This window comes from Ursus arctos, unplaced genomic scaffold, assembly GCF_023065955.2.
Source record: "Ursus arctos isolate Adak ecotype North America unplaced genomic scaffold, UrsArc2.0 scaffold_37, whole genome shotgun sequence".
Taxonomy (NCBI): domain Eukaryota; kingdom Metazoa; phylum Chordata; class Mammalia; order Carnivora; family Ursidae; genus Ursus; species Ursus arctos.
In genome coordinates this window covers 28724810-28751502 of record NW_026623053.1, presented here as the reverse complement: position 1 = coordinate 28751502, position 26693 = coordinate 28724810, and the positions used below count along the sequence as shown (strand labels likewise).

General features: G+C 42.4%; 1 protein-coding gene and 1 pseudogene across 6 annotated transcripts in view; both read left to right on the top strand.

Moving 5' to 3' along the window:
* TRIM9 (tripartite motif containing 9) overlaps nucleotides 1-6026 on the top strand; it is a 119477-nt gene extending 113451 nt beyond the window's left edge. For 4 of the 6 annotated variants that reach the window (XM_057306410.1, XM_057306411.1, XM_057306413.1 and 1 more), the window contains 2 exons: nucleotides 1764-1926; nucleotides 3957-6026. In XM_057306410.1, the coding sequence (XP_057162393.1) occupies nucleotides 1764-1926; nucleotides 3957-4019 (226 nt within the window). In that variant the 3' untranslated portion in view covers nucleotides 4020-6026. Of the gene's footprint in view, nucleotides 1-1763 lie in introns of all 6 variants that reach the window. The other 2 variants (XM_057306409.1, XM_057306408.1) reach the window with 1 other exon arrangement.
* Nucleotides 6027-18518: 12492 nt separating this feature from the next.
* Nucleotides 18519-21353, top strand: LOC113266078 (fibroblast growth factor receptor substrate 2-like; annotated as a pseudogene).
* The last annotated feature ends 5340 nt before the right edge of the window (nucleotides 21354-26693 follow it).

Here is a 26693-nt window from a genome sequence, read left to right as displayed (position 1 = left end):
CTTGTTTGGGTTATCATCAATACCGCTGCTCAGATTCGATGCCAGTTTGGGTAGCTTTAGAATTTGTAGGACTCTCTTATTATCGTATAAATTCAGAACACCCAGTTTGCTGGGGAAGGAGAACATAGTAATCTCCTCAGATTTGTCTCTAACACCAAAATATAGGCAATTATCCTTTAACCCAAACTATTTTTGTCCCCTAGATTTGGTTTCCATAAGTAGAGACGTGTCTTGCATGGACCCTCATGCACCTTATTCTCAAAGATTTCTCTAAGATACACTCTCTTTGGTGTTTTGAGAAAAACAAATCAGCTCTGTTCAGTCAGCTCAAAAGGAAACGAGTCTGGCAGTGGTGGGCTGGTGGACTCCACTGTCTTAGCTTTTTCTGGAAGGTCATCACTGCTCCTTCTCTAGTCGGTAGGATTCTTAGGACCTCCGCTCCCTATTCCCTCGGACATTTTCTATAAACGCCCATCCAGGTGCGTATTATTCATTATAACTTAAAGTGAACACACATACCATTTCAGCCTGACATCAAACCCTACCAGAAGTAGATAAGTGGTCATCTTTGGTGATTTACATTTGGGGGAGCCCTCAATCACTAGATTCCTAATGCCATTCTCCTATGTACCCACTTACTTTTCTCTTCTAGCTTCTTCATTTTGGAGTGAAGGCGTAAATAATAACACAAGTGTCACACTGTGCAAAGAAACACATTCTTAAAGCTGAGCATGTCTGCTTGCGTGCAAACTGTGCTGTCATTGTTGACACTGTGAACTAACAAGATGTGATTTCTGAACCTGTCCTTTAACGACTACGTACAGTCTGTATTCTGCATGCCGGAGGGGAAGAACAACACTTAACCAGTTTCTGTGCTCTGCTGAGATGAGGATGAAGTTCATTATTGCTAGACCTCAAAGAGTGGGGGTACAGCAGATCTGAGCATCCACATTAATGGCTTTTGTGAAACCATCAATTGAAGCATGAGACATAATTTGCTTTAAAATGACATTTCAACACAGGTTCCTTAAAATCACTCCTCCATCTTCTACAATATAATTGTTTCACTTAGCAGGGGAGAATCCTCTCCGATGTTGTCATTTTTTAGAGAGCCTTCTCAATTTAAACTCAACATGCCCAAAATTAACATCTTTCTGGAATGAGTTTTTTCTATTAAATCGGTAGCATAAGGCCCCACATTCAATTTTTCGTGCATATGCTTTCGATTCAGCCTAAGTGCTTCTTTATTTTGACTTTCAAATTAAGTCATTTTGGAGTCGATGTTTAATTCACACCACTTGTGCCAAGTGCACGACACGGCTGCAGACAGAGCTCTGATAGCCCAAAGCTGACTTCTTGTTCTTGGGCTTGAAAGATTTGTCTTCTGCTGTGGCTCAGAGGTAGAGACCCTCCGGGAAGGAGTTCACTCTCAGGGACAGCAGAGCAGCAGAGTTGAACCTGTATTCTCAACAGGGAGCGGTATGTCCCCCAAGGGACCGACTGGAAGTTGGTGTGGGGGGATAAGCAAAGAATCTTTACTCTTTTTATTTACAAAGCACAGGTGTACACACAACACGTAAACAGATACCCAGTGTATCTGTGGTACTAAGATGATATGGGAGGAGGGCTGACTACGGAAGCTGGGGTGTGGAGAACGATACTTTTAAACACTGGTTAGTACAAAAGCGTTTGTACATTTAGTACAAAGAGGGGAGCTTCTAGAATGATGACAAGTGAAACCCGGTTGCTTTCTTTTCCCCCAGAACGGAGGGAGGGATCGCCAAGGGGGCCACAATCGGGGTCCTCCTCGACCTGAACAGGAAAACTTTGACATTTTTTATCAACGACGAACAGCAGGGTCCCATAGCCTTCGAGAACGTGGAAGGTCTGTTCTTCCCGGCGGTCAGCCTGAACAGGAACGTGCAGGTAAGCGCCGTGCCCCCACGCGTCAGAGCAGCTTCTGCCCGCTCGGCTTCAAAGGCGGCCCGCGGGTGGTACGTTAGTCCCTGAGAGAGGGAAGCCAACCGTGTAAGGCCCAGACCGAGCCCCGGAGGAAAGGACAGGGGAGAGGGAGCAACGCTGACAACTGAGACGATTCCAGATCAGCACCAGCCCCTTCCTTAAGCTTGGACACAGTCTCATTCTCAGCAAGTGGGAGATTGGAACTCAGTTCATGGTTTGCTATTGACCGGCCCTGAGGCCTAGTTTCATTCCTGGTAGGAATGAAACACGTGAACCAGCTGGCTTGAAAACAGATGGAATGACTTATGCAAAGCTCCATGAGCGCCCGAGAGGTGAAGGTGTGAGACTGGAGTTTTAGCAGCATTATCAGAAATCCCGAGCATCTTCTCTGCACTCTTCCTCCGTTCTGTTAGGGGCCGTGGGGACGGAAAACAGTCCCCGCCTACGGGCTACTTACTTACGATTCACGGCAAATGGCAAACAGGTTCTTCTCATGCATTCATTCAACAAATAACTACCGAGTGCCTTTACTATGTCAGGCACTATTATTATAATTATTGTAAGTATTGCTGTTTATCAGTGAAACAAAACATAAAAACCGTGCCCTCATAGAGCTCCCATTCAAGTTATGGGAAATAGAATAAATCATAAGCACAGTGACTGTGTGAATGATATCCGTGTTAGAAGGCAGTAAGTGCAAGGGAGACGGAGTCAAGGGCAGGGCGAGGGGGGCTGAGGGTGCTGGGGTGGGGAGGGCAGCTGCGGTCTCAGCCAGGGCGCTGGGTGTGGGTGGGCCTCGTTACCGTGCCAAGTGAGCTGGGCCCTGGAGGGAGTGAGCTGTGTGGAGCTTTCCAGGCAGAGGGAACAACCAGCACAAGGTGTCTAAGGCACGAGGAGCCTCACGGGAGCAAGGCAGGGTCGAGGGGCCACGGCTGGGGTGAAGATCAGAGCCGGGGGGGGGGGGGGTGCCTTGCTGGCACTGCTAGGCTGGGCTTTCCCTGCCATTCTCAGCGGGAGCTCTCATGTTCAGCTGTGTACCATTCGGCAGGCAGCTGCCGCTGTAAGATGGATAGGCCGTGGGATCAAAACACTGCAGGTGATTTTCGTTGTGTTCGGAACCATAGTCTTGGGAGCTATTAAAAAAAAAAAAGAAAGAAAGAAAAAAAAGAAAACCATTGTTGTTTATCAGTATGTGCAGTAAAAGTGATTGCAACCCAGTGACCTCTGCCCTTCTCTCTTCCTGCGACTAGATGGGGTTTTCTGGGAGGCTGAAATCTAATCTCTCAGAGTTCAGCCTCTACATTGGAAGAAAGGAAACCATAAATTGCCCTAGACGTGAGTCTTAGAAAAACCTCCTTCAAAGTTTTCCACATTTTCAGTTGCTTCCCCTTCCCAAGAATATTGTACTCGGTGCTATTCAGTGTTTTCCAGGATGTTCTGAGTACCCTTAGAGAAAGACTCTGGGGCTGGGGACACAGGGACGAGAAGGGGAAGGAGGGCATGAGACACCTCCGGCCTCAACCATGCAGCTGTCCACCGAGGTGCGAGGCTGCGCAGGAACCGAAACAGCACCCCTGCCCAGGTTTCTTGTACCTGGCAATCATCTATTCATTCCCCAAACGAAAGGCTCATCCTAATCGGAGTAAGTAGTGGACGCGTGAGAAGAGAAGGGTTCTCCGCTCACCAGTTCTCTATCCATGGATGTCGCGTTGTCAGTCAGAAGGAACACAGCCTTCCCAGGATCCTTAAAAGAGGCAGGTGGATAAGAAACATATTATCAAGTGTCTCCAAGATTTGGGAACCCCCCACGGTGGCCAGGCTCTTAGCACAGGCAGAATCCTACTAGAATTCTCTTTAACGTCCACTAGAATAGATGTTGAAGAAAGGGAGCAGGTCCCCTGTTGAATTAGGAAGAGAGCCACTGTGCCCCGGGGAGGGGCAGACGCAGGGAGGGTTCCTGCCGTGCCTCCAGGACTCACAGTCTCATCCCCCAGGTCACGCTTCACACCGGGCTCCCAGTCCCTGACCTCTACTCCAGCAGAGCATCGATAGCCTAAGGATGGGCTGTGGAGGCGCCAGCTGCCCGGCCTTACCTCCGTCCTTACCTCCGCCTGAGAGAGCAGCAGCAGGAGCTCAGCCAGCACATGGTGGGATGCCGGAGAGCTGGAAGCAGAGGGGGAGGAGGAGAGAAAAGCTGGTCCCTGCGTCTTCACACCCCACAGCTCTGCTCCGCCCTTTCCTTTCCAACCTCTCCTGCTCTAATGCCTGCATCCACTTCTGCGCCCAGCAACTCTAACCAACAAAGGACCTAGACCGCCCACCATGTCACTTAGTTTCCACTCCCAGCTTTTGCTTTTATTTTACACAATTTTTTTATGTAGGTGAGTTATATTTTGTTTCTTTTCTGATCATGTTATTGGTGACTTACTGAACTGTTACTGCCAAGAGAATATTCTCCTGATAACCTTTTTCTTAAGCTTTCTGACAAAGAGGTCGTCGTAGAGAGAGGTGGGGAAGAATTGGTTGAATTTGGAGCTTGCAGTTTACCTCCTAGAAGGTTCTTGCCGTTACGTCTCGTGCAGTGCTAGCCCTGCATAGCTAATCTTTGAGAGGTGGGCAGAGTGAATGCAGCATTGGGAAGTTTTACTATCCATTGAAGCACAAAAATATTAGCCATATGGCTACACAAAGGGTCACAGCCGGCAGGATCATTAGGATAGCTGGGTCATTGGGACAGGCCAGAAACCCTGGTCATTGAATCAAACTAGAGAGTCTCTAGACAGAGGCAGATCAGGGGATTTACGATCTGGTTCATTTATTTAATACAAGTTTTTAACTGAGAACCTACTATGGACCAGGCACTGTTCTAGACACTGGAGACACAGTGGTGAACACACAGGTGTGGTTACTCCCCTATTGGAGCTTACATTCTCCTAGGAGAGCAAACCAAAAATAAGACAATTACAAGTTATTATACATACTAGAAAGGAAATAAATAAGGGGCAAAGAGGCTCATTGGCAAGATCTCTCAGTTCCCCAAGAATGATGCTAAAAATCTACCCATTCTGGCCACGGCACCAGAAACATACCAACTCAATGCCTTTTCAGCTACGCTATTTTAATTATGGTACCTGCTGTCATTCATCACAGAGCCTTCTTTGGCAGAAATGATGTCAGCATTCTTATTTGTTAATGCTGCAACGACACTAAGCCTTAAAAATGAATGTGAAAAAAAAAAAAAAGCGACCAGAGAGAGAACCCATTTTCAGTAATGGGGGATCTTCATTTGCAGTCCACGGCATCCCCATTCTCAGGATCAACTCACTTGTCTCCATGTATATCTGTGCCTGTTACAGACAACAGATCCATCACTCTGCTGCCATTCACAACCTAGCTTTCTGGAGTAGCTCAAATGTTTGGAAGAAAATGAAATTGTATGCCATTGCTATGACTGATAGCAGAGGATAATTCTTATTACTTCTCTATAGAGATAGACTTACACAGTTACCCTTCAGATTCTTTAGTTTGACATGAAGTTTTAGAAAATGTAGAACACGGAAAGAGGTCTGATTAGTTGTCTCAATATTTGCCAGTGAGCCAAGAAATTCCGCATGAGGAAACAAGAGTACCAGATAAAAGAGAAGTGGTAGGGTGGGAAAGCTCACAAACTAGTTGTGGCAAAAAGTAATCTCTGTAAATAGCTAATGATCCCTGTGTGCTCTATGTAGCTCACTCTATCAGTCAGTGTTTCTCTAGTCACGTGCTCCTAATTTATTGAATGGGTGCTATCCTGTTTATGTCCACCTTGGTTTCTTGGCTACAGAAAAACTCTGTTGCAGGGCAACACTAGTTTGATATTTGACTCACTCTCCGATGAGACTCGATGGCTGGGCCGCTGTAGACTCATAGTTACTCTTGTTCTTTATTAAATTCATCCTGCTAAGTAAATTTCTAGTGACTTGTAACACATAGTTTACACAGAATTGCCATTGCAGATGCATACAGCTGCTGTACTAGAAAAATGGATATTTCTGGTGTGCCAATAAAAGATTTTTATGAGAGAATATCATATGTTTCTTTAGAATTTCTTAGATTTTCCTATTGAGGATGACAATTCACCTTTGTCAGAGCAATCTGTCTTCCGCCAAGTGTGATTGGAAAGTCCCCCAGAGTTCTTGAAAGTACTGGGTCCTCACCTGATTTCCTTGGGAGCATTGACACGGTCTCCTGGTGGTACCTACCTCCTGAAGCTTAACTTAGTGTGAAGCATCTATAGTTTGGATGCTGTTTAGGTCTGTCTCCAAATCTCAGGAACTTACTTTCACAAACCTGCTCCTGAGAAAGGCCATAATCTTGTACTGCAAAGTATAGTGTCACTGCCTTTTCAAACCTGGTTCCTTCAACATTTCTTTGAATGGCTGAACAATATAATGGTTTTTAAATAATCACACCGGGGACGCCTGGGTGGCTCAGTCAGTCGAGCATCTGTCTTTCTTTGGCTCAGGTCATGATCCCAGGGTCCTAGGACCCTGCTCCCTGCTCAGCAGGGAGTCTGCTTTTCCCTCTGCCCCTCCCCTTGTGTACTCTCTCTCTCTCTCTCTCTCTCATAAATAAATAAAATCTCTAAAAAATAAATAAGTAAATAATCACAACAGTACTGATCACCTTTATATTATCACTACCCCTTTCAAATTTTTTTCTGCTGACATTTATTTATTTATGACTGTAGATTTTTATCTTATTTTTTTAAATTCAATTAATTACCATGTAATGTATTATTGGTTTAAGAGATAGAGGTCAATGATTCATCAGTCTTATATAACACCCAGTGCTCATTACATCACATGTCCTTCTTAATGCCCATCACCCCATTATCCCATCCCCCCACCCCCCACCCCCAGCAACCCTCAGTTTATTTCCTATGATTAAGAGTCTCTTATGGTTTGTCTCCCTCTCTGATTTTTTCCTGTATGATCCTTTGCTTTGTTTCTTAAATTCCTCATATGAGTGAGATCATATGATAAATGTCTCTCTCTGATTGACTTATTTCACTTAGCATAATACCCTCTAGTTCTGTCCACATCATTGCAAATGGCAAGATTCCATTTTTTGATGGCTGAGTAATATTCCATTGTATATATTTACCACATCTTCTTTATCCATTCATCTGTCAATGGAGTCTCTCCCATAGTTTGGCTATTGTGGACATTGCTGCTATAAACATTGGGGTGCAGTTGCCCCTTTGAATCACTATATTTGTATAGTTTGGATAAATACCTAGTAGTGTAACTGCTGGGTCATAGGGTAGCTCTATTTTCAACTTTTGGAGGAAGCTCCATACTGTTTTCCAGAGAGGCTGCACCAGCTTGCATTCCCACCAGCAGTGTGAGAGGGTTTCCCTTTCTCCACATCCTCACCGACCTCTGTCGTTTCCTGACTTGCTAATTTTAGCCATTCTGACTGATGAGGTGACATCTCCTTGTGGTTTTAACTTGTATTTCTTTGATGCTGAATGATGTTGAGTATTTTTCATGTGTCTGTTGGCCATTTGTAAGTCTTCTTTGGAGAAATGTCTGTTCATGTCTTCTGCCCATTTCTTGATTGGATTATTTGTTCTTTGGGTGCTGAGTTTGATAAGTTCTTTATAGATTTTGGATACTAGCCCTTTATATGGTAAGACATTTGCAAATATCTTCTCCCATTCTGTCAGTTATCTTTTGGTTTTGTCAAGTGTTTCCTTTGCTGTGCAGAAGCTTTTTATCTTGATGAAGCCCCAATAGTTCAGTTTTGCCTTTGCTTCCCTTGCCTTTGGAGACGTGTCCAGCAAGAAGTTGTTGCAGCCAAGGTCAGAGAGGTTGCTGCCTGTGCTCTCCTCTAGGATTTTGATGGATTCCTATCTCACATTTAGGTCTTTCATCCATTTTGAATCTATTTTTGTGTATGGTAAAAGAAAACGGTCCAGCTTCATTCTTCTGTATGTGACTGTCCAATTTTCCCAACACCATTTGTTGAAGAGACTGGTTTTTTTGATATTGGATATTCTTTCTTGCTTTGTTGAGGGTCCATTTCTGGGTTCTCTATTCTGTTCCATTGATCTACGTATCTGTTTTGGGTTTTGGTTTTTTTTTTTTGAGATTTTATTTATTTATTTGACAGAGAGAGAGACAGCCAGCGAGAGAGGGAACACAAGCAGGGGGAGTGGGAGAGGAAGAAGCAGGCTCCCAGCGGAGGAGCCTGATGTGGGGCTCGATCCCAGAACGCTGGGATCACGCCCTGAACCAAAGGCAGATGCTTAACAACTGAGCCACCCAGGCGCCCCTATGTATCTGTTTTTGTGTCAGTACCATACAGTCTTGATGATTACAGCTTTGTAATAGAGCTTGAAGTCCATGTTTGTGATGCCACCAGCTTTGGTTTTCTTTTTCAACATTCTTTTGACCATTCAGGGTCTTTTCTGGTTCCATACAAATTTTAGGATTCTTTGTTCCAGCTCTGTGAAAAAAGTTGATGGTATCTTGATAGGGATGCTGCTTAGGTTGCTCTGGGTAGCATAGGCATTTTAACAATATTTGTTCTTCCAATCCGTGAGGCATGGAACATTTTTCCATTTCTTTGTATCTTCCTCAATTTCTTTCATGAGTGTCCTATAATTTTCTGAGAACAGATCATTTGCCTCTTTGGTTAGGTCTATTCCTAGGTATGTTATGGGTTTTGGCGCAATTGTAAATGGGATCGACTCCTTAATTTCTCTTTCTTCTGTCTCATTGTTAGTGTATAGAAACGCAACTGATTTCTGTGCATTGCTTTTACATCCTGCCACTTTGCTGAATTCCTGTATGAGTTCTAGCAATTTTGGGGTGGAGTCTTTTGGGTTTTCCACATGGAGTATCATGTCATCTAAAAAGAGTGAAAGTTTCACTTCTTCCTTGCCCATTCGGATACCTTTTATTTCTTATCATTGTCTGACTGCTGAGTCTAGGACTTCTAGTACTATGTTGAACAGCAGTAGTGGTAATGGACATCCCTACCGTGTTCTTGACCTTAGGGGGAAAGCTCTCAGTTTTTCCCCAGTGAGAATGATATTCACTGTAGGCTTTTCATATATGGCTTTTATGATATTGAGGTATGTTCCCTCTATCCCTATGCTGTAAAGAGTTTTAATCAAGAAAGGATGCTGTACTTTGTCAAATGATTTTTCTGCATCTATTGAAAGGATCATATGGTTCTTGTCCTTTCTTTTATTAATATAGTTTATCACACTGATTGATATGCGGATATTGAACCACACTTGCAGCCCAGGAATAAATCCCACTTGGTCATGGTGAATAACCCTTTTAATGTACTGTTGGATCCTATTTGCTAGTATCTTCATGAGAATTTTGGCATCCATGTTCATCAGGGATATTGGTCTATAATTCTCCTTTTTGGTGGGGTCTTTGTCTGGTTTGGGGATCAAGGTAATGCTGGCCTCCTAGAAAGAATTTGGAAGTTTCCCTTCCATTTCTATTTTTTGAAACAGCTTCAGAAAAATAGGTATTAGTACTTCTTTAAATGTTTGGTAGAATTCCCCTGAGAAGCCATCCGGCCCTGGACTCTGGTTGGGAGATTTTTGATTACTGCTTCAATTTCCTTTCTGGTTATGGGTCTGTTCAGGTTTTTTATTTCTTCCTGGTTCAGTTTTGGTAGTTTATATGTTTCTAGGAATGCATCCATTTCTTCCAGATTGTCTGATTGTTGGCATATAGTTGCTCATAATATGTTCTTATAATTGTTTGTATTTCTTTGGCGTTGGTCATGATCTCTCCTCTTTCATTCATGATTTTATGTATTTGGGTCCTTTCTCTTTTCTTTTTGATAAGTCTGGCCAGCGGTTTATCAATCTTATTAATTCTTTCAAAGAACCAGCTCTTAGTTTCTCTGATCTGTTCTACTGTTCTTTTAGTTTCTATTTCAATGATTTCTGCTCTAATTTTTATTCATTCTCTTCTCCTCCTGGGTTTATTTGCTTTATTTGCTATTCTTTCTCCAGCTCCTTTATGTGTTAGGTTAGGTTGTATATTTGAGACCTTTCTTTTTTTTTTGAGAAAGGCTTGTATTGCTATATATTTCCCTCTTAGGACTGCCTTTGCTGCATCCCAAAGGTTTTGAATAGTTGTGTTTTCATTTTCGTTTGTTTCCATGATTTTTTAAAATTCTTCTTTAATTTCCTGGTTGACCCATTCATCCTTTAATAGGATGCTATTTAGCCTCCATGTATTTGAGTTCTTTCCAAATTTCCTCCTGTGATTGAGTTTCAGTTTCAAAGCATTGTGGTCTGAAAATATTCAGGGAATGATCCAGTCTTTTGTACTGGTTGAGACCTGATTTGTGACCCAGGGTGTGATCTATTCTGGAGAATGTTCCATGTACACTCAAAAAAAATGTGTTTTCTGTCGCTTTATGATAGAATGCTCTGAATATATCTGTGAAGTCCTTCTGGTCCAGTGTTTCATTCAAAGCCCTTATTTCCTTAATGATCTTATGCTTAGATGATCTGTCCATTGTAGTGAGTGGGGTGTTAAAGTCCCCTACTATTATTCTATTATTATCAATGTGTTTCTTTAATTTTGTTATTAATTGGTTTACATAATTGGCAGCTCTCAAGTTAGGGCATAAATATTTACAATTGTTAGATCTTCTTGTTGGACAGACCCTTTAATTATGATATAGTGTCCTTCCTCATCTTTTATTGCAGTCTCTGGTTTAAAATCTAATTTGTCTGATGGAAGGATTGCCACTCCAGCTTTCTTTTGATGTCCATTAGCATGATAAATGGTTTTCCACCCCTTCACTTTCAATCTGGAGGTGTCTGTGGGTCTAAAATGAGTCTCTTCCTGACAGCATATCAATGGGTCTTTCTTTTTTATCCAATCTGATACCCTGTGTCTTTTGATTGGGGCATTTTGCCCATTTACATTCAGAGTAACTATTGAAAGATATCAATTTAGTGCCATTATATTACCTGTAAAGTCACTGTTTCTGTATATTGTCTCTGTTCCTTTCTGGTCTATGTCACTTTTGGGTTCTCTCTTCACTTAAAGGATCCCCTTTAATATTTCTTTCAGGGCTGGTTTAGTGATTACAAATTCTTTTAGTTTCTGTTTGTCCAGGAAGCTTTTTATCTCTCCTTCTGTTTTGAATGTCATCCTTGTTGGATAGAGTATTCTTGGCTGCATATTTTTCTCATTTAGCACCCTGAGTATATCATGCCAGTCCTTTCTGGCCTGCCAGGTCTCTGTGGATAGGTATGCTGCCTGTCTAATATTTCTGCCTTTGTAGGTTACAGACCTCTTGTCCTGAGCTGCTTTCAGGATTTTCTCTTTGTCTCTGAGATTTGCAAGTTTCACTATTATATGTTGAGGTGTTGACCTATTTTTATTGATTTTGAGGGGTGTTCTCTGTGCCTCCTGGATTTGATTGCCTGTTTCCTTCCCCAGATTAGGGAAGTTCTCCACTATAATTTGCTCTGATATACCTTCTGCCCCCCTTTCCTCTTCTTCTGGGATCCCAATTATTCTAATATTGTTTTGCTTTATGGTACCACTTATTTCTCTAATTCTCCTCTCATGATCCAGTAGTTCTTTACTCTCTTTTTCTCAGCTTCTTTCTTCTCCATCAGTTTGTCTTCTATATCACTAATTCTCTCTTCTGCCTCATTTATCCTAGCAGTTAGAGCCTCCGTTTTTTATTGCATCTCATTAATAGCCTTTCTGATTTTGACTTGATTAGATTTTAGTTCTCTTATTTCTCCAGAAAGGGGTTCTTTAGTGTCTTCTATGCTTTTCTCAAGCCCAGCTAATATCTTTATAATTGTTTTTCTGAACAACATCTCATTTATATCCATACTGATTAGGTCCCTGGCAGTCAGTACTGCCTCTTGTTCTCTTTTTTGAGGTGAGTTTTTCAGTTTTGTCATTCTTTCCAAAGCAGGATAGATGAATGAGAAGACAAAATACTAAAATGGCAACAACAACTCCAGAGAGATATACACTAACAAATTAGAAGAGATATGAAACCAAAAAACAAAACAAAACAAACAAACAAAAAACCCAAAAATTAAAAAATAGAGAGAGAGAGAATATAATCAGACAGGTGAATGGAACAGAGCAATATACTGGATCCTGTGTGTATTTTGGTCTGTTAGAAAACTAGATCCCAAAATTGTAAAGAAAGACTGATATATGTACAAAAATAAAATTAAATACAATGAAAGGATAGAATGTAACTGTAAAAATGAAAATTAAAAAAGACTTTTAAAAAAAAGTTGATAAAATTGGTTGAAAAAGGAAAGAGAAAAAAATTAAAATCGGAAGACTAAAGAATCCTGGGGGAAAACCATGAATTCTACATACTGTTTTCCCCGAGTGCTGGGGTTTTACAGTTCTCTATAATGGGTAAACTTGGTCTTGGATGTTCTTGCTGATCTTCTGGGTGAGGAGCCAGTTGCACTGATTCTCAAGTGTCTTTGCCCCTGTGGGAATTGCACCCCCCTTGCCAGGAGGCCAGGGTAAGTTATCTGCTCTGGTTTGCTCTATGTAGGTTTTGTTCCCTGAAGCCTTCCCATGCAGCTTTAGAGGATGAGAATGAAAATGGAGGCCTCCCAGTCTCCAGCCCCGGAGCCGAAAGCTGAGAGCCCCACTCCTCAGTGTGACCTCAGAGAAAAGGAAACACTCCTGTCTTCCTGGTCTCCATCCACACTCTGTGCTCACCTGGCCTGTGACCAAGAGTTTCTATTTCAGGCGTGCAGCCACCTTTCAAGTCTTCAAACCCTGCAAACTCCTTTGGCGTGCACTGGGGCCACTCCTCCCGGGGTGTGGAGGGGAGTCTCGCTGCAGTTCTGCCCTTGCTGGGCCCCTGCTCTGACAGCAGTCACCCAACTGAGCTGTGGTTCATGGTTTATAGCAACCTGGAGTTGAGAGCCCACTCCTGCACTCACTGTTTGTATCCGGTTTCCGCACTCCAGTGCCTGGGAGCTCTGCCACACTCAGGCACCCCCGTCTTCCTGTGACCTCAAGGATCCTGAGACCACACTGTCCCAGCTAGGGTTCTGCCCCACTTCACCACCTGAACGTCTTTCAGGTGGGGACATCCCCCACTGGAGCAGACTTCTAAAAGTTCCAATTTTGCACTCCACTGTTCTATCACTTTCTGGTAGCGGGCTGATGGAGGCTCCTTCCCTCCTCAGTTTAGCTTCCCATATTGTCCCAGATTCACTTCTCCGCACCTCCTACCTTGCAGAAAGTCGTAGTTTTTCTATTTGTAGAGTTGCAGCTATTCTTTTCTTAGATCTCTGGCTGAGTTCGCAGGTGTTCAGAATGATTTAATAGCTATCTAACTGAATTCCTGGGACCAGACAAAACTAAGGTCTCCTATTCCTCCACCATCTTGGACTCCTAGGGAGAGAGCCCATTACCCTTTTTTTTTTTTTAAGATTTGTTTATTTATTTTAGAGAGAGAGAGCACATGCGCAAGTGGGGAGAGGGGCAGGGAGGGAGGGAGAGAGGGTCCTCAAGCAGACTCCCTGCTGAGCGTGGAGCCCAACTTGGGGCTCAATCTCACAACCCCAAGATCATGACCTGAGCCAAAACTGAGAGTCCAATGCTCAGCTGACTGAGCTACCCAGTCACCCTTGTCATTACCCTTTTAACTGGGGGTTTTCTCTGTGTGTGTGTGTGTGTTTTAAGGAAAACATCCCCTGCAAGCACCTGATCCAGGTTATGACCTCAGAGCAGCACACTCTGGAGCTGGCAGCTGCCCAGGCTCTGTGTCCACCAGGCTTCCCCACATTCCTGTTTCCTCACCTGCTACCCTGATACTTCCTTCTTCTTCCTCCATGGGTCCACTCACTCTGGTGGTTTTCTTCCTTCTGTTCTCCACCTAAGGGAATACATTAGCTGCTTTCTACTCTTCCCATGGCACTGAGGTTAACGGAACTTCTGATTCCTGGCATTGCCTCATAGGAATGATAAAGTGATTTGCAAGATATCATCCTATTTTCTGGAAGTGAGATAGATCCTTTTCTTCTAACTCTAATGTGTGCATTCATCTTTTGCTTATCTCTCCAACTCACTGATAAAAAAGGAGGACTTTCTGTTGAATCAGGATTTTTGATCACGAATCAAAGGAACGATGGTAATTAAAGAAGTTCTCAGATCACACTACCTTATAATTTATATGAACATGCCAAAGACGCCTGCATATATATTCAAATATATGTGCCAGCTACTTCCACTGATACTGGCGTTTAGAGAAACCTAAGGCTGATATAATACATCACAGGTAACTGAGACTTCCTACATCTTGTCTTTAGCCAAAGAACCAGCATTTTGGATACACCCAGAATTTGAGGTATTGAAAAAGACTGAACAGTGGAGGCACCTAATTAAATGCACAGAAAGATCAGTCTAGTTTGGAGATGTATTATCTGCAGCACTCTGCCACAACTGTGCTAAGACAGGCTTCAGGTACAGAACTAGATATCACAGAATTAGTAGTGATGGTTGCATAACCTTGTGGTTGTACTAAAAATCACTGAGTCATACACTTTGAAAGGGTGAGGAACCATGTTGCACGTGACCAGGACTCTCCTTACAGCTTCCTTCCAATGACACCCAAGTCTGTTCCTATTTCCCCAAAGCTATCCTCTGAGATAAAGCCCAAGGCAGAGAGAGGGGTGTCAGGGACCTAGGAGCAGATCTCCTGACCCTACGTTTTCCTTATCTTCCCATATGCCTTTGGTTGGTGAAAGGGCTTTAATTTGCTTCCTCTTCTGCTGAAGATTGCCTCTCCATTTTGTTCTGAGCCTCTCTAACATGGACTTTAACTTGTCCCTTTGCTGAAGTTCAAAATGGTGGAGAGAGTAGAAAACCTTGCTCCCATTAAGGAAGCAATTAAAAATCGCTCTTATACCCTCCAGTGGTTATGAATCTTACTCACCTCTTTCTTCCTTCTCCCACCAGGGAAAAATAAATGTTCACCATGAAATGTAAAAGAGTTAATATTTTGGTTGGTTGGTCTTGCCCTTCCCCCCCAATATTTTTTTTCTAAAATTCCCTAATAATGAACATAATAAATTATAATTCCACTAATGAGGATGACTGAACATTAAATATTAGTTACCTGTTAACAACTTACAAACCATCTTTTGAAGTATAGCCACAGTTTGTAACATATATAATAAAGGAAACCATAAAGCTAAAGAAACCACCGTGATTAAAGAAACTTCATGAAGGTATAAACCAGAGGTTTTCCACCCTGGCTAAAATTCTCTAGCAAGGACAGTATGTTCAACCATGCATTTCTATATGTTCTGCACAAAGAAAGGGGCACAACCGAGATCATGCATGTAAAAGTGCTTTGTGCAATAGAGATGAAAGGCACATTAAATGTGAGTATTAATTATTAAGTAACCTCTATACTCTGCTTTATCAGACAACCCTGAGAGGACTAAAGTATAGTGCCTGAGAGCAGCATCTGGCGGTGACTGTCTGAATTCTGGTCCTGGCTCCAGGTTGTGCCAGCTGTGTGCCCTGGAGCACCCACATTTTCCACACTCTAAAGTAGAGGTAACAATAGAATGGATTTGAGGGTTAGATCAAATAATATGTGTAAAGTGCTCTGAACAGAACCTGGCCCATGATGAGGGCGATGAAGTCTTAGGCATTATTCATTCATGTGCAGTCTGTTCATGATGCCTCCATTCCATCCCCTCCCTTTTTTATTACCAAGATCCCAACAGAGGGTCAATAATGATTCATATAATCATCTTCTCAGGAGACAATGCCTATTAGTGGAACTTGACAAAATGTGAAATTCTTTTGTTAATGGAAGATTGTAGGCAAGGACATTCTGAGCAAAAGCAGTAACTGGATTCGTAGGACACATAATCAAAATGGCATACTATTACTAAATCAACCACAACTCAGAGATTTCAATAGATATTGAACAGAGAATCACAAAGGAGGAAATGAAAATTATTCAAAAATGTTGAAAAATATTTGAAAACTGGCTATTTGGAAAGCAAAACTATATTCGTAATCATCTCTATGTTGCAGATACTAAGGTGGTAACATAAAATATTTAAAACTTTAATAAACCAGAAGAGATTACAAATATTCATCTGATCTTTCTCAGGGAGGCTTAAACCACTATAAATTACTTTATGCAATAGGCTTATCGATTTTCTAAAACTCCTCTCCAACTTATATTTTACATTTAGTTCCCTCCTTTGTTATCTCTGCCTCTGTGTCATGCCCATCTGTTTCCTTCTTTAATTAACTGGGCCCATCTTTATCCTGCATAACCCTACTTCTAATACTATAGATTTATTGGCTGTATTGATTTATTGTTATGCCATCATTTAAAAAATGACTTTTAAGGAAAGATTAAGGTATTAAAAATGAACTACTCTGCACTCTGTTTCTGGACTATATTTTCAAACTAGTAGTTAATGAGTTTATAATGAGCAAGTTGTCTCTGGTAAATGAGGGTCCTAATGCTTCCTTCTTTAATGCTGATTTCCACGTAGGATCTGTGAAAAGAACACTCCACTCAATATATATTTTCCTAACTGCCTGGTGGGCAGTGTGGCTGTCAGATGTGAAGAAATAAGTCTCCAGTCTTATCGGTTGGCAGGCTGAAAATGATAATTGCAGCTTCTTGTGAGGTTGGTTTCATGGTTGGCAATATAACAGGTTTTGCAAATATGCAAACTTTAATATCTAGGTATAGTGATAGGCTTGCTCAGACCTGATAGACCTGCAGGAAAAAAATCACACATAGCTATCAGAAAGAAATCAATCTTAGAAACTTGCGAGGGTCAGACAAAACTCCATGCCACTATTAAATTCCATGTCTTCAAGATTTCAACCAAGATCAGGTATTGAAACGTAGAGCAGTTACCACCTGCAATACACACACTGCGTGTAAGCTGCTTGTCTATCATCCAAGTGGAAGGGACTCTTCCTCAATCGATGTTAAGAGAATCTGAAATCTGTTCTCTATGCCTTGGGAATGGATAGAGAGGATCCCACTGGATCAGATGAAGCCCCAAAGGCCAGTCCTGGAGCATTTGGGATGCCAGATCAGGAGCTCCAAGGGGACAAGAGAGAACAGGCTACAGGTGCAGGCTCATTGACAACGAGCATCAGATGCATTCCCCACGTGCTTTCTTTTCTTCAGAGGTCTCACGTGTCAAGCTTCATCCTTAAGCCTCTTGTCAGGTCTTTGGCAGTAACTACAGGAAACACAATCACTGGGACACCTTCCTAGTAGGAACTATCAAAGGTGCTCTTAAGGACAACAAAGGACCATCCATTATTCCACAAAATGGGTCTGACCCAATATGATATTTTTCGTGGTCTGAAGCTTCCTGGGGTGGGGCTAATAATAACAAAATAATACGTTATTTTCTTCTTTCTCCGATGCAAAGGTTTTTTGGGGTGTGTGTGTGTGTGTGTGTGTGTGTGTGTGTGTGTGTTTTCAAACCTTAACATCTCTGCAATGAAGACACATCTCACCTGCATCAAAAGAAACTCACCAGCGGCTGGTACAGCAGGTGCTTTTCAGCCTCCACTGCCGTGAAATCATCCAAACAGCCTTAGAAATAGTGAGACCAAACTACTCAGTTAATTGGCTTGGGATTCGGCCTGAGAACGTGGGGTTTTTTAAGTTGCCCAGATGATTCTAATGTGCAGCTGGGCTTGAGGAGGCAGAGGAAGAGAATGTGTGGATGGCATATATTCACAGTTTGCACTGCCAGTGCATTTGAGAAATTAATAAGATGTGGGGGTGGATCAGTTCATAGGCCTGTTACTTCTGGGAAGTTATTTGTGCTGGTAGGTGGTAAATTTATTTATTTTTATTATTTTTAAATTTCAATTCCAGTATAGCTAACATAGTGTTATATTAGTTTCAGGTATACAAGCAGCTGGTGAACTTAAATTCACATCACAGTGATCAGTTAAGAGGTCTTTTAAAAGATTACACTAGAATGCAACATAGAAAAATATTTGGTGTATGTACAAAATTAATAACCATACGCTGTATGCTGTGATTGAAAGCAGTAAAAATTGCCAAAATTTGAGAACAGATTATAAGATTTTCAATTGTTGGGACCAACTGATGTACCAAAAACTATTATTCAGGGGTGCCTGGGTGGCACAGCGGTTAAGCGTCTGCCTTTGGCTCAGGGCGTGATCCCGGAGTCCTGGGATCGAGCCCCACATCAGGCTCTTCCGCTGGGAGCCTGCTTCTTCCTCTCCCACTCCCCCTGCTTGTGTTCCCTCTCTCGCTGGCTGTCTCTATCTCTGTCGAATAAATAAATAAAATCTTTAAAAAAAAAAACTATTATTCAGATGTCCAAATCTGTCAAAAGCTTCCAGCTTCTTCCCAGAAAAGCTCTTTACTTATAGTTACTTATAATTCAATTAGCAGCAACAAGACAATGTAGCCAAACGGGAAACGCAAACACACTAACAAAACCCCGCAACCCGCAATATTCTTTGAGATGTGTTTACATGATTCTGCAGCATCGCAAAGACGCTGACAAGGTCCAGATCGTTGGCGGGGTTACCAAGACCTTACACATAACAGCCAACGGCCCTACGTACTCGAGAGGCAGTTTCGACCCCGGGTGTGATTCATTCCGAAAAAAGGAAACAGAATGTACTTGTAAAGAAATCCGAACGAGGTTGTAAATCGGGTGTTTTAGGGTTGTGCGCATGTAATGTTGCATTTGGTTTTGCTTTTTCCCACAAGTGCTAATAGGAAGTTAGAGGCACATTTTACAATCTTTGACGAATTTTCTTAGAGCTGGAAATATTCTAATAATATTGGTAATGATACATTGAACCTCACTGCTGTCCAGGCGTGTACAAAAGGCTTAATCTTCATCTTACTTACAAGTGTTTATTATTGCATCTTAGAAATGAGAAAATTGAAGCCCAAAGAGCTTGAGTGACTTGCCGAAGGTCCCACAGCAGGCAAGTATTAGAGAGAAGGTTTGAATCCAGCCTCAATCCGGAGCCCACGCCCCTCGTTAACCACGTGGCTATAGGGCGCCGCGTACAACACACTCCCTCACTCGATACGTATTCAAGGAGCGTCTATTAAGTGCTAAATACTGTTAAACACTAGAGATACCAGTGAACAAAATAGACAAGGTCTCCACCTTCTTAGACCTGGTACTCTAATCTGGAAATGCAAATAATAAGTAAGTAAGTAAATGAAACTCGAGACAATTTTAAATACTAATACCAGAAATTGAACGGGCTCATGAGACCAAGTTTTGGGGTGTCTGCAATTGCCTGCGAAGGCGGCGTTTGCGCAGCAGAGCCATGGGCGATGGCAGAGGGCCTTGAGCTGGGAACAAGCTCCGCGCGTCCAAGCAGCTGGAGAGCGAGCCCTGCAGCTGACCTGCGGTGAGAGGGAGGGCAGCGCCGGTGACGTCAGGAGGTGGGCGGGGCCAACCGCGGAGGCTCCCGCAGGCCAGGGGCACCATGGAGGAGTCTGGTTCCCAAAAAATGGGACTTGACTCTGGCTGACCTAAAGGCACAGACAGAAGGTATTAGAATGGTGGCTCAGAAAGCTGGGAACCAGAGCAGCTGTGGGCATCAAGGAGCAGGAACTGACGAGCAGTTGGCCTTCTCTGGGCCCAGAAAGTCTGCTCAAGTGCTCCCGCTCTTTCCCATTTGGATTCCAAAAGGACAGTGTGATTTTTGTTTGGGTCCTGTGTCTGACTCTTAGCTGATAGATGGCAGGACATCATGACTTAGAACCCAAACCACTGCATCCAATCCCAGTGCTGTTTCCAGAAAAGTGGGGATGGGCGCGGCAGAAAAATGAGCAAAGGACAGTGACAGTTGTAACGATGCGGTGATTTGAGGGAATGAAGGCTGTTAAAGTCTGTGCCTTCCATTACTGGGATGTGTTCTTTTTTTACAAAAGCAAATATTTTGGAAATAGCGGGAAGCCAGGAGGCTGAATTTCAATCTCTGCAGAGAATACACAGTGAAGGGGGAAATTCTCTTCAGTATTGACGTTACGTCTCAGAAATACTAGATGCTCACAACTGATGTAGCTCGAAAAACACCAGAGCCGCCCCAACTCAGTAGAAACTGGGGCCAGAGCCAATTTTACCTAATACATCTTTCCCAAGAAATGAACACAAGATATCACTGCCTCTAAGGTATTCAAAACTGAACTGGGAATTTTTTTCTCATGGTATAAAGACCTACATAGCTGATGAAAGATTTTTTAAAGATCTGAGGAGCAAGTGCACGCCTCTCTGGACACTACAGGAGTTCAGACAGCAGGAAACCGCACAAGTGTGCGTGTCCCATCAAAGGTAAGGGTGTCTTTTCTTTTCTCTTTTTAAGATTTCATTTGTTTATTTATTCAAGAGAGAGTGAAAGAGAGAATGAGCAGGGAGAGCGACAGAGGGGGAGGGAGAAGCAGACTCCCCGCTGAGCAGGGAGCCTGATGGGGGCCTTGATCCCAGGACCCTGAGATCATGACCTGAGCTGAAGGCAGACACTTAATGACTGACCCACCCAGGTGCCCCCGGAGGTGAGGATCTCTAACACTGAAAGAAGCACAGCTAAAGAAGAACCAAGTTGTATCGAAGACAGAGACCCTCAGATTCTTCTTGAACCGAAGGAGCAAATTTGTCTTAGGACCAAACTTTGTTCAAAAGCAGTTAATGGACAAAGAGAAACTGGAGCAACTTGGAAGAGACCAAGCCAGAGTAAGTGCCAGTAGCACAGAACGGGACACTGGATGTGACAGTGATGAGCAAAGAGATGTGCCCTCCGTTAACCAACTGGTGTGTGGAAATACCTATCGCTACAGCCTCGGGGGTCAGGAGAGTTCATCTGACACCCAGCAGCACCTCAGACACCCAGGATATCAACAACTCAACACAGAGAACTGCACTATTAAACTATGGAGATTCACCATCTTTGCCTCCCGTTTGGGAAACCCACAGGCTAAGTAGGGATGAAGATGACAATTTAGGACCAAAGAGCCCATCGTTAAATGGCCACCATAATAATCTAGAGGCAGTGCATAACTATGTAAATACAGAGAATGTACCAGTGCCAGCAAGTGCCACAGAGTAGAATATTCAAGGCATTGGGACTGTACACTGACAGTCCTTAACTTTGATATCAGACGCCCAACTTGAGAAACAGGCGGCTCAGTGACATACAGGTTGACTTGGAAGGCACACAGAGCTGTATGCAGTGATAGAAATCGAGAGAGCTGCTACTCCGTCAGATTTGCAGAAAGCACTACGGGAGATAGCTGGCTGATTTAGGAAGACCAGACATAATAGTGCTGACCTGCCCATGTGAACCTGAAAAGAGGTACATTGTTTGCTCCTTTGTGAAGTTTTGAAAAATGAAGATACAAGTACTTCATTGTCATTTCTAAACACTAACTCCTTTTACAGACTGATAAGATTTTTTTTTCTGACTATTGCGTGTGCTGATTTAACTAAAGGGAATTAATGTAGTGCAGGAACCCGTTAAAGAACATTAATTTCAGTATATGCTCCTCAGTACTGTCCAGCAGCATTTCACAGTCCTATTTAACATGAGAGGTGGGGGCACCTGGGGGCACCTGGGTTAAGCATCCAACTCTTGATATCGGCTCAGGTCACGACCTCACAGTCGTGAGCTCAAGCCCCAAGTTAGGCTACACACTGAGCATGGAGCCTGCCTAGGATTCTCTCGCCCTCTTCCTCTGCCCCTCCCCCTGCCTGTGCTCACTCTCTCTCTCTCTCTAAAAATATAAAATAAAACTGGAACTGAAGTGAGCGACATGCTGGTTGATTTTTATCAATATTCTGGACTTAACACATATCATTTATGTCTAAGTTGTGGTTAGCATTTTAAATATTTTATAAAGCCTCTTGATAATGTGCACTGCTAACAGATAACTCTAAGCTTTGAAAGTCACATTTGTAGATTCACTATTCATAGTAAATGGCCTCCAGCACGTAACATGAGGAATCGTTTATTTCATTAATTGTAGACTTTTTGCCTTGAGCCAAAGCATATGTAAAGGAAATAGAAGTACCACACCTCCTTGTACAGCAGTCGGTTCCTTTGCCTTCTGCGTTACTAGAAAGAGTCCTATGTCCATGAATATGGTTTGCTCTTGGTGTGTTGAAAGGCAGGAAGGAGACAACATTTTCTGTTTACTCATCTCATAATGTCATTTAAAGGGCATGCCCAGATATCTGAATCAGAATTACACTACACTCAAGAATCAGTCTTGGGTCACTTTACCCAAAAACTTTTGGAATCTGAACCATGAAGTCTTGAAAGTTTCTCTCCTGGAGATTAATAATAACATCACTTTCTGGAGGCATTTGTGCTATCAGGTTGCCATTTACCTTCAGTTTTTTCCTTTGGTGTTTGGGATGTCTTATTTTGTTGCTTAATGTCTTTTTCAATTTAAGATGTTTGAGCTTTCAATGTCATAAAAGCTGTATATGAAAGACCCACAGTTAATATCTTCAATGGGGAAAAATTGAGAGATTTTTCTCTATGGTCAGGAACAAGACAGGCATGTTCACTCTCACCATTACTGTTTAACATAGTACTAGAAGTCTTAGCCTCAGCAACCAGACTACAAAAAGAATAAAAGGCATCCAAATTGGCAAGGAAGAAGTCAAACTTTCACTATTTGCAGATGGCATGATACTCTATATAGAAAACCTGAAAGACTCCACAAAAAAATTGCTAGAACTAATACATGAATTCAACAAAGTCCTGAGATATAAAATCAATGTACAGAAATCTATTGTATTTCCATATGCCAATAAGGAAGCAACAGAAAAAGAAATCAAGAAATCGATCCCATTTACAAGTGCACCAAAACCCATAAGATATCTACGAATAAGCCTAACCAAACAGGTAGAAAATCTATACTCTGAAAACTATACAACACTTATGAAAGAAATTGAAGAGGACACAAAGAAATGGAAAAAATGTTCCATGCTCATGGGTTGGAAGAGCAAACATTGCTAAAATATCTATACTACTTAGAGCAATCTATATATTTAATGCAATCCCTATGAAAATACCACCAACTGTGCTACATTCATATAATGGAATACTATACAGCAATGAAAACATGAGATTTGGCAAGAACACAAATGAACCTTGCAGGCATAATATTGAGTAAAGCAAGTCAGACAGAATATAGATGTGCTGTATAATTCCATTTATTCAAGGTTCAAAAAGGCAAGAGTAATTTGTCATATTGGAAATCGGCATGGTGATTACCCTAGAGAGGGAGAATGCAAGTAGCCCAAGAGAGGCTTCTAGGCTGTTCATGATGTTCTGCAGATCAATCTAGGTGAGGTCGCGTGAGTTATTCATTTATAAAATTCATTGTGATACACACCTCAGATTTATTCACCAGCATATGTTTTACTGCTATAAAAATATTACCCAAGAAACGGAGTTTTGCAAAAGAGCTTACACATCAAAACAGAGACATGGTTATGAAGATTCTTTTAGTAAGTGCTTTATAATTCTGAGAACCTGGTTAATAGTATATCCATAATGCCTATTTCTACAGTTCTTACAAGCCTCTGAGTCAGAGGACATCCCATTAAGTCCAACACAATGTCAGTGGTTCTTGCTAACAAACCTCCAACCCCTGCATAACAAGTCCTGTATTTCTGGGAGTCTCCAGAAGGTGTCTCCACCTGCTCCCAATTCTGCCGGCAACCCCTCTGCCCCTGGAGCTACCAGCTCTTCCAGACCCTCCAAGCTGTGCAGGAGTGAAGTGCAAGAGAATGACTCTCCTGTTTGTGTTGGAAGGGGAAACAGAGCTCCTGGGATCTGAGTACTTTTTTGTAAAACTTAGTGTGAAAACTCATTCCGTTTTTACTGACAGCCCTCGATGTCCCCCCGAAGCACATGCTTCTAAGCGGCTAGACTAGAGAGCACAATCAAGAAGGGGCAACGATGCCCCGTCAGACCCACCGCTCCCCTCCGAGAGCGAAGGCTTCCTCCGGGCTCAAGCTTATCAGCAGACTCCTTCTGGCCTCAGGCTGAGTCATCACCCAGGAAGCTCCTCAGACCTCACCAGCCACCCACAGCTTGCTAGACAGGCTCATGTACACCTAAACCCCACAATGGGCATGACTTGACTTCCTCCCAGGTGACTTCAACCTCCCCTGGGCACATTGGCTTCACTCAGGCCTGTTTCACCGGTTCGGACATGCCCAGATGGGCTCGGAAACCTGTGAGTGAGCAGTGGAGACCCCGCTACTCTGCTATTCTAAGCCTATAAACTCATGCTTGGCTGGGAAGCCCACTGGCACACCCAACTCTGAGCGTGTTCTAAACCTAGCATAAGAATGTTAAGATCCCAAGGGCACCTGGGCGGCTCAGTCAGTTAAATGTCTGCGTTCAGCTCAGGTCATGATCTCAGGGTCCAGGGAATGAGTCTCCCTGCTCAGCAGGGAGTCTGCTTGTCCCTCTCCCTCCGCCGCTCTCCCCCTGCTTGTGCTCTCTCTCTGTCAAATAAACAAACAAACAAATAAATAAAATCTAAAAAAAAAAAAAGTTAAGATCCCGTGCTTTTTTTTTTAATTTTAAGACTTCTCCAATATTCTGTCTCAGAATAAATTATTTCTTTACATTTCAGTATTTTACATCTAAGATTCTGAAAGGGAGAAAGTGCCATCTATGCTCTGGCTGGAGTGATAAAAATAATCAATTTCGATTTATCTTCCTCGGATTATGGGTATCTTTTTCAGGGTGTTTTGGTGCGTAAATATCTGGAACAAAGAAAGAGAAATAAAGCAGTAATTAAAATTGCAATCACCACCTTGCCTAAACACTGGATAACCTGAGATGTCAAGTTCAAATGGCAAATTCCTCCACCTGCTGGTATGAGCGTGTCTCTGCAGTTCTCACACTAAAGCTTATCCTCAAAAACATAGAAGATGACTCGTAATGAAAATTATGAGTGAAGTGAAGCTTCGTGTTTTCATCTTAAACTGGAAGTGTATTATGATTCCATGACTAAGATACTATCATTCAAGAGGGTGGAGGAGGACATAGAACTTCCAGGAAGTAAGAGAAACAGGAGAATCAGCTGTTGTCATTTGACTTCAAGACAAAGACAAGTTGCTCTTTCCTTCCTGTGAACTTAGATAGCACTTAAGATCTGGGCTAATTATTTTTTTCCTTTAGTATGTTCTGCCTTGTATGTTCTTTTCTTTTCTTTCTTTCCTTCTTTCTCTCTCTCTCTCTCTTTCTCTCTTTCTTTTTCTCTCTCTTTCTCTCTCTCTCTTTCTTTCTCTTTCTCTCCCTTTCTGTCTTTCTCTCTCTCTTTTAAGGAGAGAGTGAGGAGAGGGGAAGAGGGAAAGGGACAGAGAGAATCTTAGGCAGCCTCCTTGCCCAGCATGGAGCCCCACCCGGGGCTCAATCTCACCACCCTAAGATCATGACCCGAGCAGACATCAAGAGTCAGATGCTTAACCAACTGAGCTACCCAGGCAGTCCCTACATTGTATTTTCATTTGACTGTGGTACCTTAACATAGTTTAAAAGTTTTTGGTAAGGCAGAGACCCGTGACCATTATTTTTTTTATACTATTAGCAGTGAACACCATACCTTGTATACAGGGGGTACTCATTCGATGATTACTTTGTTAACTTTCCAAGTTGGCCAATACTTCCAGGTCCTTCTTTCATCTGGGACATGACCACAGGGGAATCCTGTAGTCTTGGTTGTAAAACCAGGTCAGGTCATCAAATGACCACCCCCATAATACGTATATAGACAAATATAAAAGGGTGAGGGGAAAATAAAGAGAGGGAGGTAGTCCCCAGAAAACAGAAGACCAGGGAAACAATGTATCTGGCTACTCTACAGTCAGTTCCATTCACTGATGTATCTCAAGTGCCCAGCCCAATGCTGGATACATAGTAGGCACTGCACAAATATTTTTCAAATAAATCAATAAATTAGAAATATTGAAAATGAAAACAGAGATAGATTTTGCTCTGCAAAACTACGCTTTATGAAGTACAATCCATCTAAGACAACAAGACATGCAAAAGAAGAGCCCTGCATTTGTGTTTGAGAATAGCTTTTAATACATCATCCCAACTCCCAGGCTCCATCCTTGAAAACATTAAGTGAAAAGGAAACTATTTTCCTCTGTGTTATATGTTTTAAGCCCTCAGTATCTCAACACCTTACTGATTAGAGCTTTAAAGGTTGGTAATTAAGCAGATCAGAAATGTTAAAGTAAGTATTTGGCGTCTGAGAACCTGTGTTGGTGATTCCTTAGATTTATTCCCTAAAGAAAATTCTAAAAACCAATAAAACTTGTATAGGAGAACCACAGCTTTTCAGGGAACCACAGTTTGTTTTTTATGGTTTATGCTTTATATGCTTAATGCTTACAATTAATCACACGCAAAGGGGAAGTCAAAATGTGCTCACTTAGGTGTCTGCATGACCAAGGGCCTGAGACAAGGTTACTGGGATGTTGTCTCTAGGGCATGTTGCATCACGATTATCTGCTGAAACCCTGTGCTTAGCACATTTCTCACTTCCCTTCATTTGTCAAGATTTGTTCATATGTCTTTGCAAAATTTTCTCAGAATTCATCTTCTCATTAGTTCCCATAACAAGCTAAAGCTTTTTCTGAAACA